Source organism: Coregonus lavaretus, assembly GCF_964263955.1.
Source record: "Coregonus lavaretus genome assembly, chromosome: 18".
NCBI classification, from domain to species: domain Eukaryota; kingdom Metazoa; phylum Chordata; class Actinopteri; order Salmoniformes; family Salmonidae; genus Coregonus; species Coregonus lavaretus.
In genome coordinates, this window is record NC_140005.1 from 26,490,902 (window position 1) to 26,512,335 (window position 21,434).

General features: G+C 42.4%; 1 protein-coding gene and 1 pseudogene across 2 annotated transcripts in view; both read right to left on the bottom strand.

Moving 5' to 3' along the window:
• Positions 1–17,095, bottom strand: part of LOC311145878 (kinesin light chain 1-like) — a 48,915-nt pseudogene extending 31,820 nt beyond the window's left edge. The window contains exon 1 of the transcript XR_014615597.1: positions 16,898–17,095. The product of XR_014615597.1 is annotated as a kinesin light chain 1-like (transcript). The remainder of the gene's footprint in view (positions 1–16,897) is intronic.
• Positions 17,096–18,461: 1,366 nt separating this feature from the next.
• coa8 (cytochrome c oxidase assembly factor 8) lies at positions 18,462–21,389 on the bottom strand. The gene is made up of 6 exons (XM_084181805.1): positions 21,342–21,389; positions 20,872–20,957; positions 19,853–20,050; positions 19,081–19,144; positions 18,875–18,965; positions 18,462–18,612 (listed from the first exon to the last, which is right to left on the bottom strand). The coding sequence occupies exons 2-6, from the start codon at positions 20,944–20,946 to the stop codon at positions 18,495–18,497; spliced, it is 546 nt and encodes a 181-aa protein (XP_084037931.1). The 5' UTR covers positions 20,947–20,957; positions 21,342–21,389; the 3' UTR covers positions 18,462–18,494.
• Positions 21,390–21,434: the final 45 nt, after the last annotated feature.

The following is a 21,434-nucleotide window of genomic DNA, read 5'->3' on the forward strand; positions in this document are numbered from 1 at the left end:
TGGGAGGTTTTTGACCATTTTATTCGATTCTTCATGTCTTACTCATTGTTAGGTTAGAATGATGGTCCAAATCGAATGTTAGGTACTATATTTATTGAAGATTATATGAATCCTGAAATTCAAATAGCCAATTTGGGTGCAATTAATTAACTTAATTTCTCAGAGATCAAATTATATTTAAACAAATTAATGTTTCAGGAATGCTGATCTTATCCATGTCTAACTACATAAACCATTTCAGAACAATCTGAGATGGTGGGTGTCGAAATCCTCTTTCTTGTGCTTTTTGAGGTGGAATGACTCATTTTAGTCATGGTCCTCTTCATTTTAGCCAATCATTTTCCAGCAATACTGAAACGCTTGTTGATGGCAGATTATGTGGTTGGCTGTCCTTGAGGTTGCTATGATACAAGCCATTAGGGTAGGCTGCGCTGCCTGAAGTTGCTAAGAATCCAGGTGAGGAACGCTTGCCTTGAATTCACCTGCAGGACTTCTTATTTCGATTCAAAATAAATAGTTAATATTGCAAAAATAATTAAACTAGGGGTACTATGGTACTAGAATGAATAAGAAACACTATGGCACATGTATATAAGGCACTATTCACTGATAGAAACTGCCCACAACCAAGGTCAAATAAAACAACACACCCCTGGAGGTGTAAAACACACATGAAACTGACAAACACAATTTCTCTCTGTATCAAACTTCCAAGTAGAGATCATTCCAGCGCAGTATGCATCTTTCATGCTTTTTATTTTTTTCACCTTTACTTAACCAGGTAAGCCAGTTGAGAACAAGTTCTCATTTACAACTGCGACCTGGCCAAGATAAAGCAAAGCAGTGCGATAAAAACAACACAGAGTTACATATGGGGTACACAAAACATAAAGTCAAAAATACAACAGAAAATATATATACAGTGTGTGCGAATGTAGTAAGTTATGGAGGTAAGGCAATAAATAGGCCATAGTGCAAAATAGTTACAATTTTGTATTAACACTGGAGTGATAGATGTGCAAAAGATGATGTGCAAATAGAGATACAGGGGTGTAAATTAGCAAAATAAATAACAATATGGGGATGAGGTAGTTGGGTGGGCTAATTTCAGAATGGTGGTGTACAGGTGCAGTGATCGGTAAGGTGCTCTGACAACTGATGCTTAAAGTTAGTGAGGGAGATAAGAGTCTCCAGCTTCAGAGATTTTTGCAGTTTGTTCCAGTCATTGGCAGCAGAGAACTGGAAGGAATGGCGGCCAAAGGAGGTGTTGGCTTTGGGGATGACCAGTGAGATATACCTGCTGGAGCGCAGACTACGGGTGGGTGTTGCTATGGTGACCAGTGAGCTAAGATAAGACGGGGATTTGCCTAGCAGTGATTTATAGATGACCTGGTGCCAGTGGGTTTGGCGACAAATATGTAGTGAGGGCCAGCCAACAAGAGCGTACAGGTCACAATGGTGGGTAGTATATGGGGCTTTGGTGACAAAACAGATGGCACTGTGATAGACTACATCCAATTTGCTGAGTAGGGTGTTGGAGGCTATTTTGTAAATGACATCGCCGAAGTCAAGGATCGGTAGGATAGTCAGTTTTACGAGGGCATGTTTGTTGCGAAATAGGAAGCCGATTCTAGATCTAACTTTTGATTGGAGATGCTTAATGTGAGTCTGGAAGGAGAGTTTACAGTCTAACCAGACACCTAGGTATTTGTAGTTGTCCACATACTCTAGGTCAGACCCGCCGAGAGTAGTGATTCTAGTCGGGTGGGCGGGTGCAAGCAGCGTTCGGTTGAAGAGCATGCATTTAGTTGTACTAGTGTTTAAGAGCAGTTGGAGGCTACGGAAGGAGTGTTGTATGGTGTTGAAGCTCGTTTGGAGGTTTGTTAACACAGTGTCCAATGAAGGGCCAGATGTATACAAAATGGTATCGTCCGCATAGAGGTGGATCCAAGCGTCACCAGCAGCAAGAGCGACATCATTGATATACACAGAGAATAGAGTCGGCCCGAGAATTGAACCCTGTGGCACCCCCATAGAGACGGCCAGAGGTCCAGACAACAGGCCCTCCGATTTGACACATTGGACTCTATCTGAGAAATAGTTGGTGAACCAGGCGAGGCAGTCATTAGAGAAACCAAGGCTATTTAGTCTGCCAATAAGAATGCGGTGGTTAACAGAGTCGAAAGCCTTGGCCAGGTCGATGAAGACGGCTGCGCAGTACTGTCTTTTATCGATCGCGGTTATAATATCGTTTAGGACCTTGAGCGTGGCTGAGGTGCACCCATGACCAGCTCGGAAACCGGATTGCATAGCGGAGAAGGTACGGTGGGATTCGAAATGGTCGGTGATCTGTTTGTTAACTTGGCTTTCAAATGCTTTCGAAAGGCAGGGCAGGGTGGATATAGGTCTGTAACAGTTTGGATCTAGAGTGTCACCCCCTTTGAAGAGGGGGATGACCGCGGCAGCTTTCCAATCTCTGGGGATCTCAGACGTTACGAAAGAGAGGTTGAACAGGCTAGTAATAGGGGTTGCGACAATTCCAGCGGCTAATTTTAGAAAGAAATGGTCCAGATTGTCTAGCCCAGCTGATTTGTAGGGGTCCAGATTTTTCAGCTCTTTCAGAACATCAGCGGTCTGAATTTGTGTGGGGGGGAGGGGGGGGGGGGCATGGGCAAGTTGCAGCGGAGGGTGCAGAGCTGGTGGCCTGGGTAGTGGTAGCCAGGTGGAAAGCATGGCCAGCCATCGTTTCAAAATGCTTGTTGAAATTCTCGATTATTGTAGATTTATCGGTGGTGAAAGTGTTTCCTAGCCTCAGTGCAGTGGGCAGTTGGGAGGAGGTGCTCTTATTCTCCATGGACTTTACAGTGTCCCAAAACTTTTTGGAGTTAGTGCTACAGGATGCAAATTTCTGTTTGAAAAAGCTAGCCTTGGCTTTCCTAACTGATTGTGTATATTTGTTCCTGACTTCCCTGAAAAGTTGCATATCGCGGGGGCTGTTCGATGCTAATGCAGTACGCCACAGGATGTTTTTGTGCTGGTCAAGGGCAATCAAGTCTGAGGAGAACCAGGGGCTATATCTGTTCTTAGTTCTAAATTTTTTGAATGGGGCATGCTTATTTAAGATTGAGAGGAAAGCACTTTTAATGAACAACCAGGCACCCTCTACTGACGGAATGAGGTCAATATCCATCCAGGATACCCGGGCCAGGTCAATTAGAAAGGCCTGCTCGCTAAAGTGTTTTATGGAGCGTTTGACAGTGATGAGGGGTGGTCGTTTGACCGCGGACCCATTACGGACGCAAGCAATAAGGCAGTGATCGCTGAGAGCAGGCATCAGCTGTATAGCTGAGTTATCATAAGGTCCGGTGAACAGCAATAGGAGAGTTCGGAGGTAGTTCGGGGGCTGCTATAGCACTGGCGAGCAAGAGGCCACGGCTTGCGTGTGCTAGCGGGCCGGGGCTAGCAGATGGATCTTCGTGGTCGACGTCGTAACGGGAAGCCTGTTGAAATCACATCAGACGATTTCGTCGGCAGACCAGTCGTGTTGGATCGGCGGGGCTTCGTGTCAACACTAGGAGGTCCCATCCGGTTGACAGAGAGGTAGATAGCCGGGATATGGGCCTGGCTCGAGGCTAGCTCAAGGCTAATTGGTGCTTGCTTCGGGGGCAGTGGTGATTAGCCAACAGCAACATCCATTCGGTTGCGGCTAGCTAGTTGCGATCCGGTGTTAATGTCCAGTGTTTCAGTAATGTTCTGGGTGAAAACCGCTAACGGTGGCTAATAGCAAGTAGCTAGTTAGCTGGCTAGCTAGTTTCAACTGGAGATTCTAGATAAAAGGTATGTCAATAATAGAATCCGTTCCACATTGAGTGAGGCGGGTTGCAGGAAAGTATATTTTGTAGAAAGATGAAAAGTGCGATAGGGAAATATGTACGAAAAATAAAAATAAAATACAAAAAACAGGCTATTTACACGGACACACAACAAAGAACACAACCGCACTGCTACGCCATTTTGGATCAAGAGGCCGAAGCGGGCAGTCAGACAGACAACTTTGGGATGAAAACCTTTTTATTTTGGAAACGGTCATCTTTCTGCGTTAGCCTTCCTATTGTATTAAAAACACCTCGTTGTCGCATTATTCACACACACATAGCATTCGCCGCTTCAAGTTCAGTAGCCTCCCTCACCTACAGTATATGTAGTCTCAATGAAACCGGAAGCATAGAAATAGCGCACATAGAACATATCTACCGCTTCTTAGACTTGAGAATGAGAATGACAGATCTATAACTAACATTTCTATGGGTATTAGGTCGGTTCGCTCAAAAAGTGACATATTGCAGCATTAAATATTATGCTATAGTTTACTACAGTGTCTGTAAATAAATATTGATAATGGAAAGAAGTAGAGGGCGCTCAACCAACATGAGTCGAGGAGCAATCAAAAATATATTATAATTGAAAAGGAAAAGACGTAACGCATGCATGCCATGGTGAGCGAGCGTTTCCCTTTTCAATAAATGTTGATTACCCATTTGTCTCTGCCTGCAAATCATCACGCTCCTAAAAAGGTAGGCTATATCCTATAGCTCTCCTCTCCTAGTTGGGCATGCGAGATCAGGTGCGCATGTGTTCTCAATTAAATAGAGTAGGCCTATGCATGGGCGAAGAGGCACGGGGCAGTTATCTTTCCAAGGAAATTAACTTCCTAAATTAGAGCCCGACCGATATGGGATTTTTGGGTCAGACTGGTTTTAGGGATCAGGCAAAAGTCATGATTACCGATATAGCATTTCGCTACACGCGCAGTAACATCTGCTAAATATGTGTATGTGACCAATACAATTTGATTTATATCTGCTGATATATTGTTTTTTAAAGGTGGAATGAAAAAAACATTATTTTTTTTACACAAATTGTGCTCCAAATGATTAACAGATACTCTAAATCATGATTTCTTAAAATATAAAAATGTACATTAAGAACATTTTGTGGTTTACAGGATATCCACCAAAAAGCAACTACACTACATGACCAAAAGTATTTGGACACCTGCTCGTCGAACATCTAATTCCAAAATCAGTTGATCCGGTTGCTGCTATAACAGCCTCCACTCTTCTGGGAAGGCTTTCCACTAGATGTTGGAACATTGCTGCAGGGACTTGCTTCCATTCAGCCACAAGAGCATTAATGAGTTCGGGCACTGATGTTGGGCGATTAGTCCTGGCTCGCAGTTGGCATTCCAATTAATCCAAAAGGTGTTCGATGGGGTTGAGGTCAGGGCTCTGTGCAGGCCACTCAAGGTCTTCTACACCGATCTCGACAAACCATTTCTGTATGGACCTCGCTTTGTGCACTGGAGAATTGTCATGCTGAAACAGGAAAGGGCCTTCCCCAAACTGTTGCCACAAAGTTGGAAGCACAGAATCGTCTAGAATGTCATTGTATGCTGTAGCGTTAAAATGTCCCTTCACTGGAATTAAGGGGTCTAGCCCGAACCATTAAAAACAGCCCCAGACCATTATTCCTCCTCCACCAAACTTTACAGTTGGCACTATGCATTTGGGCAGGTAGCGTTCTCCTGGCATCCGCCAAACCCAGATTCGTCCAGATCGTGAAGCACTCCTGAGAACGCGTTTCCACTGCTCCAGAGTTCTATGGCGGCGAGCTTTACACCACTCCAGCTTGTGTGCGGCTGCTTGGCCATGGAAACCCTTTTCATGAAGCTCCCGACAGTCAATTCTTGTGCTGACGTTGCTTCCAAAGGCAGTTTGGAACTCGGTAGTGAGTGTTGCAACTGAAGACAGATGATTTTTACGCGCTACATGCTTCAGCACTCGGTGGTCCCGTTCTGTGAGCTTGTGTGGCCTACCACTTCGTGGCTGAGCCTTTGTTGCTCCTAGTTGTTTCCACTTCACAATAACAGCACTTACAGTTGACCGGGGCAGCTCTAGCAGGGCAGAAATTTGACAAACTGACTTGACGGGAAAGGTGGCATCCTATGACGGTGCTATGTTGAAAGTCACTGAGCTCTTCAGTAAGGCCATTCTACTGCCAATGTTTGTCTATGGAGATCGCATGGCTGTGCGCTCGATTTTATACACCTGTCAGCAACGGGTGTGGCTGAAATAGCCGAATCCACTAATTTGAAGGGGTGTCCACATACTTTTGTATATATAGTGTATAACTTAAAGATGCGTCTATGGCAGTGGATCAGGGTTTCCGTTAGCCAGTAATAGCCGACTTTTGGACGCAATTATTTTTGGGAAAAGCCGCTAAAAGAAAATTGCACCGGCCAATTGTCCAGGAGAATTTAAAAAATCCCACTGCGAAATAATGCTTTTTAGCTTATTAAATTGATGGAAATACCAGTTGATGGAAATACATTTGACCGGTCATGCTTATCGGTCTATGGGTTAATTTGCATAATTTAGTGGAATTAAATTGGCACTTGTATATTCTTTAGGCATCTTATTTATCAAACGCACACAGCATACAGATACAGAGCCTTTGGGTGGAAAATCTGTCAGGCAGCACTTTTATAAGCCCAATCATTGCACAATAATTATACTGTAAATGCTGTATTGTGTTAAAAATAGTTTTTGGGCCATGAGAGCTACTATTTTTATTTCTCAACTGGTAATTGAAGCGTGCTTCCCATTTCCATTAAAATGCGTAGGTAATGGAAGGCAGGCTTCATCAGCGCGTCACACACCACATTGCAAGGAGCTGGAGGCAGTATGCATTTTGAAAACATATACTGTAGCTACTTAAATTGTTTGAAACCTGAAAGTTTTACTACAATTATGAGGCATGTTTTACCTTACTTCAAAGTAGCCTAGGCAAAATCTGACCATATCCGTGGAGGCAATTATTTTATAAAGACTTGCATATGTTATCGAAACCAGTAGCCTATTTCTCTCATGTGCTATTGGTTTTCAACTTTCTTTCATTGTCCGGTAGCCTACAGCCTTGTGCGCATATACAGTGGGGGAAAAAAGTATTTAGTCAGCCACCAATTGTGCAAGTTCTCCCACTTAAAAAGATGAGAGAGGCCTGTAATTTTCATCATAGGTACACGTCAACTATGACAGACAAAATGAGATTTATTTTCCAGAAAATCACATTGTAGGATTTTTTATGAATTTATTTGCAAATTATGGTGGAAAATAAGTATTTGGTCACCTACAAACAAGCAAGATTTCTGGCTCACACAGACCTGTAACTTCTTCTTTAAGAGGCTCCTCTGTCCTCCACTCGTTACCTGTATTAATGGCACCTGTTTGAACTTGTTATCAGTATAAAAGACACCTGTCCAAAACCTCAAACAGTCACACTCCAAACTCCACTATGGCCAAGACCAAAGAGCTGTCAAAGGACACCAGAAACAAAATTGTAGACCTGCACCAGGCTGGGAAGACTGAATCTGCAATAGGTAAGCAGCTTGGTTTGAAGAAATCAACTGTGGGAGCAATTATTAGGAAATGGAAGACATACAAGACCACTGATAATCTCCCTCGATCTGGGGCTCCACGCAAGATCTCACCCCGTGGGGTCAAAATGATCACAAGAACGGTGAGCAAAAATCCCAGAACCACACGGGGGGACCTAGTGAATGACCTGCAGAGAGCTGGGACCAAAGTAACAAAGCCTACCATCAGTAACACACTACGCCGCCAGGGACTGAAATCCTGCAGTGCCAGTACATGTCCAGGCCCGTCTGAAGTTTGCTAGAGTGCATTTGGATGATCCAGAAGAGGATTGGGAGAATGTCATATGGTCAGATGAAACCAAAATAGAACTTTTTGGTAAAAACTCAACTCGTCGTGTTTGGAGGACAAAGAATGCTGAGTTGCATCCAAAGAACACCATACCTACTGTGAAGCATGGGGGTGGAAACATCATGCTTTGGGGCTGTTTTTCTGCAAAGGGACCAGGACGACTGATCCGTGTAAAGGAAAGAATGAATGGGGCCATGTATCGTGAGATTTTGAGTGAAAACCTCCTTCCATCAGCAAGGGCATTGAAGATGAAACGTGGCTGGGTCTTTCAGCATGACAATGATCCCAAACACACCGCACGGGCAACGAAGGAGTGGCTTCGTAAGAAGCATTTCAAGGTCCTGGAGTGGCCTAGCCAGTCTCCAGATCTCAACCCCATAGAAAATCTTTGGAGGGAGTTGAAAGTCTGTGTTGCCCAGCGACAGCCCCAAAACATCACTGCTCTAGAGGAGATCTGCATGGAGGAATGGGCCAAAATACCAGCAACAGTGTGTGAAAACCTTGTGAAGACTTGCAGAAAACGTTTGACCTGTGTCATTGCCAACAAAGGGTATATAACAAAGTATTGAGAAACTTTTGTTATTGACCAAATACTTATTTTCCACCATAATTTGCAAATAAATTCATTAAAAATCCTACAATGTGATTTTCTGGAGAAAAAAAATCTCATTTTGTCTGTCAGAGTTGACGTGTACCTATGATGAAAATTACAGGCCTCTCTCATCTTTTTAAGTGGGAGAACTTGCACAATTGGTGGCTGACTAAATACTTTTTTCCCCCACTGTAATGTTAAGAAATAATTGTTTATCAAAATTTTAAGCTAAACGTTCTTAACTATTGCATCAGATTCATTGCTTGTAAATAAATGTATGTAGCATAGGCCTATTGGTTGTAGGAATGTGGGATCTATCGTCCCACAACTGTCCCAGAGTATGTTTGGGCTATTTCTTTCTCGACAAGTTGACCAATAGAATAGGTAAACTTTTCTACTATGGGGATAGTAGATTCACATAGGTGACGCGTCCATAAGGCTAGGTAAAGCTAAGCTTTCCCTAATTTAACTGCCGAAATTATTATAGCCTAATTAGCATACTCCTGTCTATACAGAAATCAATGAAACATTCAAAAGCATGATTTGGACACAGAGGATCGTTGTTTTAAATCGCATCGCCGACTGTCGGAAGGAAAGGCAGCACGCACAATTTGGGAAGCGTGCGTGGCAAATACAAATAGATTATTGTTGAGTTGCAACTTTCAGTGAAAAGTAGAGGCGCCCAGCTAGGCATATCGCATTATTAAAAAAGTCAATCACGGGAAAATATAGTTTGGAAAGCAAATGGCTATTGCTGTAAAGAGAAGACAATGAAAAGACGAATCTGTCTTTTAGTTATCAAAATTCGGAACTTAATTTAGCGAACAACAGTAGCCGATAGCCTATCTTATTGGCACCAGCAGAGAGCATCCGCCATATCCCCGGTGAGTGTGCACTACGCATATTCACTCTTTAGGCTATCATTGTTGGGTCAGTGCCACTTAAGTTTGTTTTTGGACAATAATTTCCTCCTTCAGTTTAGATGGACGTCATATTCTATTTGCGTCTCCCCTTCTCGTAGGCCTATTATGGATAACGTCGTTTTTATTGATATGTTTGTCAGTGTCAGCAGAGTAGGCTACTCTGTAATATGTCGTATTAAAAAATATTATGTGACTGGAGATATTAGCAGAAAGTGTAGTAGAATTGCATGAAATTAGTTGTTTTCTTTGCATGGGAAAAACACATCTGATATACCCTATAGCTCAGACCTCTTCGCAATACGCGCTCAGCCATGCATTGAACAGTCTTTTTTGCGGAACAGTGATTGAGATATTATTAGCCTAAATTATGACTATCCAATCTACTCATCACATTACGAATAGTAGGCTCTCTTACATTAGTCTGCAAATGCAATGATGCATGGAATGTTTTATTATAAAGGTGAACTTATGGTGAAAATGTGCTTCCCCAACCTTGAAACTGACGCGCCGCCTATGCATAGGCTGGTGATTTTTCTGTTCGTTACTCATCTTGTTGGCTGAGGAAAAAGTAAATATCGACAGTTATACTAACATCTTCAACGTGTGCGGTAAGGACACACGTCATTGCATCCTCGATTTGCACGTTCTGTTAAGATGACCATAATCTAAATGTGATTTGTGTCATTCTGAGCACCGTGGGTGGACGCCCTAATCAGGTTACGCACCCAATGAATTTGGGTCCAGTAAATTTCTCAAATGTCCAGTAAATTAAAATGCTGCCGGTCAAATGTCCGGCACCACATTTTCATAACGGAAACCTTGCAGTGGATATGAAGTATGCAAAAGTGTTTGTGCTAAACCACTACAAGGGGTTGCTGGCTGAATGAATTAAACTGTGTCTCAAAGTATATCTGAAACTGCACTGTTTACAAGTTCACAAATAAGCATTGAAATGCAGTAACATGCCGTTCATAGTGTCAGCATTTGTCTTGAGTAGATTTACTACAGTGTTTACTACAGTCAAATGTCATGTAAACAAACACTTTATGGCAATCCCGCAATGAGAGTACGTTATGACAAGCACAAGCTAGCTGTTCATTACGACAATGTTTTCTTATAGAAGGTGTTGGGTTCTATTTTTCTCATAATTGGATCTGTATGTGATGAATAACTTAGAAGGAATGCATTAATGATAAGCATAGGTTTGTACTATACTGATATAAATTGTTTCACATAACAGGCTGTGATTCATGTAAGGAACGTTAGGGGTAGGACAGATAAGACTTGTATTTCTTACAGATACGAACACTCTCTCTTTGTTGTCTGTGAAACCGTCCTTGAACGTAGGTACATAGAGTACAGATTGGAAGGGTGTCTTTTGGGTGCTGACTCTACAGGTTATTATGATAGCAACTTATGCCTGGGAACGGATTGGCTGAGTAAAGTCTAAACCACACTCAGTCCTTTACTCTGATTGGCCAACAGAAGAGGTGGGAACTCTCTGTCAGAGTATTTGAGAAAGAACCTGTAAACAATGGTTTAGTTCTCTGAGTGCCCTGCGTGGTGTTTCAGCGGACCCGTATATACGAACCTTCATACTTATCATACATACATTTTGCATATAATAAATTAAGCTTGGATTGAAGATCTCTTGATTCTTATTCCAATACCAGATTTGAATTACGCAATTTCTAACAATGGTTATACATTTAAACTTCAAATGGCAGGCGCTGATGACTGAAAAACGTTTATGCAGGCAAATCCTTGCAGCACTGGTTGTAGTCACACGTTTTAATTTAGCTAGCTAGGTAACGTTAACTACTTATGTTATCATGAATGCAAGCACATGGCCCGAATGATCGATCTGTGCCAACTTTCTTGCTTTTTGCAGATTGCATATATTTCGGAAAACTAACTAAATAAGCCAACTAGTTAACATAATAGGCTCAGACAGTAACAGTGTTCTCTTTGTATCACTTTGGCGCCAGTCCAGTGTCAGCACATAAGTAGCACAGACTTCTTGCTAGCTAGCTATCTAAGCTAACTACCTTGCTGGCTAGCTAGCCAGCTAACGTTAACTAAGTGGGAATGTGATGAGGACAGGGTTACTTGCTTGGGGAAGTGTACTTTTGATTATTTACTTATTCGAATACGCTGGCTGTGGCAAGCTACTCACAGTCAAACCATGCCTACTCTCTCATATTGTGACATAGGGCTTAATGATGTTCAATGAACAGCTCGTAGAGCGCCCTCTTCAGGCAAATATTGAATATTTAAAACAATGACCGCAAATTAGTTTATATTAGTTTATGTATATAATACCGACACATATTTATGTGAAAGGCTAATATCGCTCAACCGATTTATCGGTCAGGCTCTATCCTAAATATGATTAGGCTATAGTTTACTACATTGCCTAGAAATAAATATTGATCACCGATATTTGTCTCCGTCTGAAAATCGGCCCGCTCCTAAGAGGTAGGCTATATGCAAACTGTAGCTCAAGAGGAAGTGTAAGTGTCCACTCTCTCTCTTCAAACTACGTCTAGCCTATTGGCTGATATAAGCTCAGTAATACCAATAGCCTATAAATGGGCCATGTGAGAATCTCTGGTAATTTAAGCCGGTTATTTTTGCGCATTTTGACATTGCCTATAGGGCGCAAAATTGCTGGGACCATGGCTGGCAGGTGAGCTGCGTCTGTAACAGGGTTGAAATAGACACCCTTAGTTGTATGAGTTTTGTCATAATTAAGCAGTCAGGTTATGTATGTATAGCTGTGGAGATACCTGCTGTATTATTTGAGTAACTGCATCCCCGTGTATATAATATATGTGCGCATGATCACTCAGCATCCAGCCAAAGAGTTGTTAAACTTTTATGGAGGTATGTATCGTGATCCATGCTGCACCCAGTGTTTTCACTTTTAAAATCATATCTAATGTATGTTAGGCTGAAAACCACATTGTTTTATAATCACTATCGATGTTGACATGTTATGTGATAATGTTAGAGTTGTGTCATGTATTTACAATTTTATCGACATTTACAAAATTTGCACGTTGCGTTATGCTAAAGGTTAGCTAACGTTCGCCTTGTACTTTCTTTGCTAATGAGGCTAGTCACCTCGTGAAGTGTAAATTTATTTTAATTTTATTTCATGTCACTCAGATTGCTTTGTCGGTTTGCAGTTGTTCTGAAGTTTACACAGTGTTGTGTATGTATTTGCAGGTAAGTGCTCCCAAATTATATGGAATAATGTTACGTTACTGTACACGTGTAGCCCATGTGCTGTGGTGATTGATGTGTTATGGCTGTCAGAAGGAGTCATTATAAGTTGAGCGCTCTGTAGCCATGTTGTTATAAATGTAATGTATGAAATGTATATTATAAAGATACATTTAACTTTTCTAAAATTATTACAGTTCCAGCAAAAAGAGTTGTTAAACTTTGATGGAGATTGCTTGGTGGGTTTGCAGTTGTTCTGTAGTTTACACAGTGTTGTATGTATTTGTATAAACTGTGAAAGAGAACAGCACTGTGTCCTTTGTCTATGAGCCATATGAGAGCCATTACACTGGCCCTTCGGATCCTCAAGATCAGCCTGACACAGATCACCGGGGGAAGTGAAGATCAAGTGTGCTCTTCTGGTCAGATTTTTGGTTTCATGGCCATAGGACTGTTGTTTTGTAATTTCAGTGTTGAGGGTTTTTCCTGTTTTAATTCTCTGTCAATTTTTCTTTAACTTTTTCTTTTACATTTAAATTTGTTTCATCTAAAGGTGGTGTCATGGCTCACAAATCTTCAACTGATAGTGAAATAGTTTACGATTTTACTACGCCTACTATTGCCAAGGGGAGGGGTGTTTGGTTTGGAGAGCATACAGGTAGCAATGCGATGTCCAGTGGGTTTCATGGTCGGGGAGTGGGGAAATATCAGTCATTAGCTGATAGTGTTAGGAGAGCGGGGCAATGTCAGAGCCAAGGTTGATCTATGGGTCCGTTTTTGAGGGGAGGTTCACACACGTCAACACCCAGTAGCGATACAGATGCCATACTACACCTTACTGACATGATAAGCCAGTCAGGAGTGCAGATAGGTGACTCCATAGTAGCCAGCTTGATGTCAGCAGGAGCCATAGATGCGAGTGGTGAGCTCCACAGTATACCACGAAGAGAAACGTCAGGCTACTGATTCAGTAAGACATGAAGTTCCACCAGTTCCACATGTGACGGTCCACGTCAAGTCTGAGAGAGAACCCAGTGTGTTCAGAGGTGACATCTCTGACATGCACATGGTTCAAGAATGGGTTGATATGACAACAGACTATTTGAAAAAGCAAAGATGTGAGGTGCCTGATCATGCGGAAGAGATCATGAGCAGGTTGATGGGAAAAGCTAGGGATGTAGTGAAGATAGGTTTGCGGAGTGACGAGTCGTTGGATGTGAAACAGAAACCAGATCAAATCTATCATATCCTCCTGCAGTAATTTAGTGACACGTCATCATGTCTCCCGCTTGAAAATGTATACTCTACCAAGCCCAAACTGAGGGAGGACCTGGTAGACTACCGGATCAGGCTCAACAAAGCAGCGGATTTAGCTGATGAGGGTTTACGCCGACAGGGTGGGAGGATGGAAAACAGAAGTCGCTCTGGATAAGAGCGTCTGCTAAATGATGTAAATGTAAATAAGTCAACAAGTAGCCTGCATGTTTGTGAAACATTGCCCTGATCCTGAGCTCTCCTGCAGGTTCAACTGCAAAGCACTCCATGAGTGGAGTTCCAGAGATGTTCAGGTGAGGATCGATGCGTATCAGAGGGAGCAGAGACCTTTAATGAAACAAAGCTGCGTTACACAGCTGAAGAGTTATGCCACTGCTCTGCATGACAAGGTCCCAGTGTCACACAACCAAGCTAACGATGAAAAATGTCATGCCTCACACTCTTCTTTTGCTCCTGTTCCGGCTCAATGTCATCTGTGTCACACTGTTCCAACTCAGTCAACAGTATAGCCATTCCTGCCCTGGTTCAACACGCACAGCAGCAGCCAGATGAGAAGATGGATATGTTGGAACTAATGCTGGAGAAAGTGCAGCGACAAACCAGTGGTTCCCGTGAACACAACCCAATGTCTCAACATCCTACCAGAGAACAGGCCCGCAGGGTCTGTAATGATACTAGTCACTCAACACAGTCTCATTGCATGGGAGAGTGTCTGTGCTTCCTCTGTTTCAGTCCTGGTCACACGAGACATGCATGCCCCAGGCTTTTGTCACAGTCCAGTCCGGCTGAGGGAAACTAGCCGACCTGTATTCTGAGGGAGGCAGTACAGGTCAAATTGAAGATACACCCAATGCTGAAGCTCTATACATGTCAGCCAAAGACTCTAGTGACATGACTGGAGATGTTGTGTACCAGAACACACGTGATGGGAAGCAGCGACAGCCTGTTTTACACACCTGTGATTGTTGGTTACAAAGTGACTCTAGGCGCTATGCTTGACAGTGGGACAATGAGTGAGATGCCATATGAGAGCCGTTACACGTCACATAGCCTACGCCTAAAAAAATAACATTGCGGGACTGTGGTTGGGTTTGGGACCAGTTCTTGCCGGAGCGGGAGGGAGTTGGACAGAAAGCCAGCGGGAGCGGGCATGTGCGGTATGAAATGCTGCTGGTGCGGGCGGGAGCAGGATGAAGAAATCAGTCCCATGCAGATCTCTGCTTCCATGCTCTAGTTTTTGTTACTTTCTTCTTATGAAACCCAGAACAAAAAGCACCGTAGGGAAGGAGAGGGAAGTATTTTGATGTTATCGTTTGAAATGTAAATATCTGGTTTGAAGCGTAGCCCAGGGAGACTCAGTGCCCTCAAAGGGGTGTTAAACTCATACAAGCACTTCACTGGAGTCAGGTTTGTGCTGTTATGGAGATTCAGAGAGGCGGTGGGATCCTCAACCGATTCCCTGCCCAATACTACAGAACAAGCTGTTGAAAGGATTTAGGAAATGAATGCATACAGTAGGCTATGTCTAGAAAGCAAATAGACCACAGGTGACCAACAGAAATTTACTTCATACTAACTGGGTATCAAAGCTGCTGCTGTATGAGCCAAAGTGAGAGAGCTGCCCGGAAGGCACCTCCAGACCTGTCACTGACAGTTACCACCACCATTATCTCAGTCTTAAGGTTTTAGATGTAACAACATTCTTTGCTTTAGGATGTCAACATTTTCCTTGCAGCAAGTTAGGTGACAGTTAAGATTATGCACACGCCCTTATTCATTACCTAATAGGCAGAGAAAGAAAAACAATCAGCGGAAAAGAGGAACTAACCAGTGCTTGTACTGGCGGGAATTCTTGCATGAAGATGTAGAGATTGTGTAAGACTACTCAGAGGGTTAGTCAGCGATGTGCAAGCTGATAATCATCAACTATGACTCAGGAGTGAGGTTACTGGGAGAATCTTCCCCACCCAACCAGCCACCAGAGAGAGAGAGAGACACACACATCTCACACACAATGCAGCATCCACATTTTAATGTTATAGATGGCAGCTTCCCCTGGGACTGCAGTGTGTCTGTGTCTGTACGCCCGCCAGCCAGCCAACCAGAAACATTCACCTCAAACCAGAACAAACCACAGGGTGAAGTCTGAACCACCAACAAAAGGAAAGGGAGTAGAGACCTGACTGTTGGCATGCCTCCCCTATTGAAGAGCAGCCTAGTATAATTAGCATTCACAGCCACCTTTCAGCAGGGCCCGACTTTCAAACCTCCAGCTGTCAGCCCAAATACACTGGTCTCAGTATCCCTGGCCAGCACAGCGTCTGCATCCTCCTTTCTGATTAACTTCACCAAGGAGTGGAGCCTAGACCAGGCTTTGTGGACTCTAGCTCCGACTACATCGATTCTCCTAAGGTCAATAGTTTAAAAAGAAATTCTACTTGAAAAAAAATATATATATATATAAGTAATGAAACGCCCACCTTGTACCTATGCTTGTCCTCTAGTTGTGTGTAACTTCCTTTACCATTTAGTGGAGTTTAGTCCGATACCTCCTGATCAATATAGGCACGCTTTCAGAAGGCACAAGAGTCCTCCTAGCTACAGAACATCCCTTCTGAATTTCAATGAAAACCATCAACACTAGGCTAGGCAGGCAGTCACAGAAATAAAAGTAGCTCTGGGTGAGGCAAACACAAACATGTATGGATACTTGGCCAACTGAACTGGTGTTTTCAGTAAGGTCCCCTTCTCAGTTATCAAGTCAACAATTATATAAATGGATGAACCTGTAGAACCAGTTCAGTGTCCTCAAATTTAGCTAGCCGCAGTTTAGCCTAGAGCGTGGTTACTACTGGTTAACGTTATAGCAGCTAACGTTAGCTAGCTAGCATAACAAGCTTCCTGAATCCTCCTAGCAACCTAATCTCATGAAAAGCAAATAACAAGTGTAAACAAGAAAACATGTGTCAGTTGAATTACAAAAACTGACTTTTGTGAATTGAACAGAACGAGATTGTTTTACATGTAATCTCATCATCAGTCGGTAGCTAGCTAATTAGCTGCCAGTGACAGACTCCCAGGTAGTCAAATCTTACCGTTCTGTTGGACATCCGTTTCCCAACACAGTAGTGAGGAGTTAGTCCGACTTCAATGCAGTTTCTGATTCAAAACACTGAAATGTTGTATACTTCTGAAAGACCAAGTTACATTTTTTGTTAGATCGACTTTGCGAGAACAGAAACTAAGCTCACATAGCCAAGCGACTCTTATCTCTTGCGCTGTTCTTCCTGACTGACCGCAGATGTAATTTAAACCAATGCGGTAGCTGTCACGGCTTTATTTCTTATCCGTGACTAGCTATCTACATACCATGTACGGGAAGCGATACCTGAACAAAAAAGTATTACATTATCTTTCATGTTAAATAGACAACGTTTCATTTAACTAGGTCTTACATCTCTAGAGACACTTTGTTGGCTACTGCTGGGCGAAAATGGCGTTACCATAGAGTTTCTAAACCCAGAGGTGCAACATCGCTAGAATTCTGGGAACGCTTGCGAAACAGACCAGGTTGGCGTTTGAGAAGTCAATAAGAGAAGTGACAAAATCTTCCTTAATTGTTAATTTTCTCGAAATGTAAAGGCACAACCTAAATTCGAGCCAATGTCTTAAGTAGTTGAACATAATATTACTTCAACATCGTGAAAATGATAAACTGACACGATTTCATTTTCGTCAAAAACATATTTATATTAAAAGAGTGCCTTTGATTTGACGGCCAACACATGCGCAGTTCGGCGCTAGACTACAGTTAGACCCGGTGACTTGTTTCTACGCATGAGTTTAGCTAGCCAACGTCGCCTACAAGCGTGATCGGGGATTTCTTTTGGAGAAGCAGTTTTAGCCTATCTTCACACTACTGTCTTTGGCGTTACAGTCCTCGCACCCCAACTCCCGTTCCTTGATCATGATGTCATCCAGTTCAGATTAAAGGGGAAGTGACAATAACAGTCCCACACTGCCATTTATTGTGTTACCTAGCGTCAGAGATTTTAGAGGGTTTCTATAACGTCTTTGGCTAGCATCATCGATTGTATCACGTGAGGGATTTCATTTACTTTAGTCTAGATATATTTAGATTAAACAGTATTGTCATCAATTTGAATGAATGATTGTATTCACAAAAGCGCTATCATTCAATCAATCAACACCATAATATAATATTGGGTGGCAGGTAGCCTAGTGGTTGCTAGTTTGAATCCCTGAGCTGACTAGGTGATAAATCTGAGGATCTGCCCTTGAGCAAGGCACTTAACCCTAATTGCTCCACTGTCGCTGTCAATAATGGCTGAGCCCTGACTGTGACCCCACTCTGAGGGTGTCTCTGGGGGAGAGGGATATGAAAAAATAAAATAAACTTTTACATTTCACACAACACACACTTGTACAAGTTACACACTTGTACATATGTGAAACAGGACAAATATAAGCATCCCCCTATTTATTAGATGTCTAAACCTCTTCTGTTCTTTTTTTAAGTCCTGATCATAGAACAAGTGACTGGGTTGGTAAAAGTATTATCATGACAGGTGGGGGGAGTGCTGTGGGAGTTCCTCACTCAATTGTTGCACCAAATCAAATAAAAGACAAACACTAAGGTGAGGGAATAGAAGATAACATATTTAATGAGTATCATGTGGTAGGGCTGCCTTTCTTCCAGCCTCTTCTCTCTGCAAGCGTTCTCCAGATGTTGTGGAAAGCCACTCTGCCCATAAGCAAGGTGATTGTGAAGTTACGTCTGTACCAATCCCTGTCAATGAGATGAAGGGAGGGAAAAGAGACAACAACACTGTAATAAATAGGAGAGAACTCATTATATTCACACAATGGCTTGCTTATGAGCATACTAGTTTGACACATACAGCAAATAGTTGACCTTGAGCATGAGTTATATCACATTAATTAATAATGATATTTCAAGACCTGCTATTTTACCCCTCAGTAGGACATATGATACAGAGCATCCTTTTGCACCTATTTGATCAACTGTAAGCAATACTTCCCAAACTTACTTATTGTAATTGGCATGTCTTATGCAGTTTTCATCCAGGAAATGTTTGTAAAAGACTGCCATTTCTTCACTGTTTAAAGCCCTTTTCCTTCCTGAGAAAATATAAGGAACAACAAACATCAAGACACATTCCAACCACCCCTGTGTCATCCATCAGTTTGATGAAAAAAATATCCTTCATATTTTCACAGCACAATATCAGCTCACCTTTCTCATCTCTCTCAGTCAAGCCTTTCTCCTTCAGTTGTGAGAGGATGAAGGCATCCTTCTCCTAAATGAAAAAAACAGAAATAGCCTTTGAACACACACAAAGTTCTTAAAAAATGAATACACTACTACAGTACTGTAAAAAAATATATATTTTATTTTCCTCAATATTTGAGAACCTCAGTGCAGTGCTCCCCTCTGGTGGGCAAAATGTGTTATGGTATATGACGTTGCATCGTGCATAAGAACAGCCCTTAGCCGTGGTATATTAGCCATATACCACAAACCCCCGAGGTGCCTTATTGCTATTATACATTTACATTTTAGTCATTTAGCAGACGCTCTTATCCAGAGCGACTTACAGGAGCGATTATAAACTGGTTACCAATGTAATTACAACAGTACAAAGTCATTTTTTTGTCATACCCATGGTATAAGGTCTGATATAGCACAGCTTTCAGCCAATCAGCATTGAAGGCTCAAACCACCCAGTTTATAATCTATTATAGCTAACTCAATACACATTTACTGATGGGTTTCTGCTTAGCTTGGCTTTTACTACTTAGATTACATTTTATTTAGGGTCCAAGGAAGCTTATGCTAACCAGAGATTAAGTAAAATAACCAAGAAACTCACAGAAAAAGTTTATCAACAACAGCTGAGCTAAGTAGTAAATCATTTGTGACTGCACTATTGCTTTAGGTGTCTCTGAGATGAGTCAATAGATAACTAAGGATGCTGTTGAGTCAATGGATAATTGAGGATGCAAACCTTGTTGAAAGTGATATTCTGATTGGTCCAGAATGCATGGTTCCAGTCCTCCGTCTCTTGCCTCAAGGTTCTAAGCTGCTTCTCCAATTCAGTCTCATTCTCAGGGATGTGGTATATGATTGGCCGCAGGTTTGACAGGCTGTGCGGGGGACCAATCCAGTCGTGCTTAGAGTCAGCAGCTGGGATGAACTGGGATCTCTGTTTAAAAAATACAGACAAATAAAACATCCTAATCATGTTACTTCCATAAACAGTGGGGGCGGCAGGTAGCTTAGTGGTTAAGAGCGTTGTGCCAGTAACCGAAAGGTCGCTGGTTCTAATCCCAGAGCCGACTAGGTGAAAAATCTGTCGATGTGCCCTTGAGCAAGGCACTTAACCCTAATTGCTCCTGTAAGTCGCTCTGGATAAGAGCGTCTGCTAAATGACTAAAATGTAAATGTAAAATGTAAACAGACAGTACACAGCAAAGGAGATCACACATAGGATGTATTTTAACCATCCCCTCATATCAATTCAACATTTAAAGCCAGGCAATGTTCTTATTGAGGGTGTTTGGTTATTAGGTGACAGTATAGCCTGGTAGTGCCTTGCATAATTTGAGCTTTGTTTTATGACATCATTATATATAGCAGTTACTTACATTTTAGTCATTTAGCAGACGCTCTTATCCAGAGCGACTTACAGTTAGTGAGTGCATACATTTTTCATTCTTCCTGCATACAGAAATCAACAATTGAATTAAAATCTGCCAACCCCTATTGGCCTTACTAATTTGCAGCCTGCCTTGAGGCATGTCCACATTAGGAGGAGGCAATAGTGGTAGTCTTGGCAAATATTTTTGTTAGCAGGAAGTCGCCCAATTGTTACTAGCAGTAGGAATATTCTCCTTCTCATCAACCAACATTAGCAAACAATGCTTCTGGAGGTAGGTCTCTGAGCCTCAGACCAGAGACGTACAATAAAGAAGCACATGAAATCAAGTCATTGATGACAAACTAGCTAGTTAGTGGCCCACGCACCTTCGCTGAGTTCCCTTGCTTGGTTGGTTGACTTGAACTGCACCGACGACTGGCGTTCGCTGATATGCGCCGCATTGGCAATGGACCTAAAAGATTACAAGGACATAGTGACCCCCACAGAAAATATCCCGTGGTTTTGCAACTCATTTCAGGGCCTCTTCTAAACTTTTACAGCATCGTCGACCTTCTGGACGTAAGTAACATGAAAATAGCCACTGTTCAGTTCGTCTGTGACCAATTTGCAACGCTACCACGTGAAAGAGGACGTTCCATGTACTTCCTGTACTGAAATTAGGTTGGACGACCAACGTATATCACAACTTCAACACGCCTCTCGGTTTACTTAGTCAAATGATATAACATAACCATTTGTCTGCGGAAGCCCGAGTGTAATTTATTAGCATTGTCCACATGTGTATTTAATTAAACGCCCAACACGGCTTTTCATATTCGAACATTCTTGTCATTACCATTTCGTTTGGCCAGCCTGTCATTCCTCCGCCATTCCTTCGTATTTCCACGGTATTGACTAGATGGGATACAGTTTGTCAGAATTGACCGGA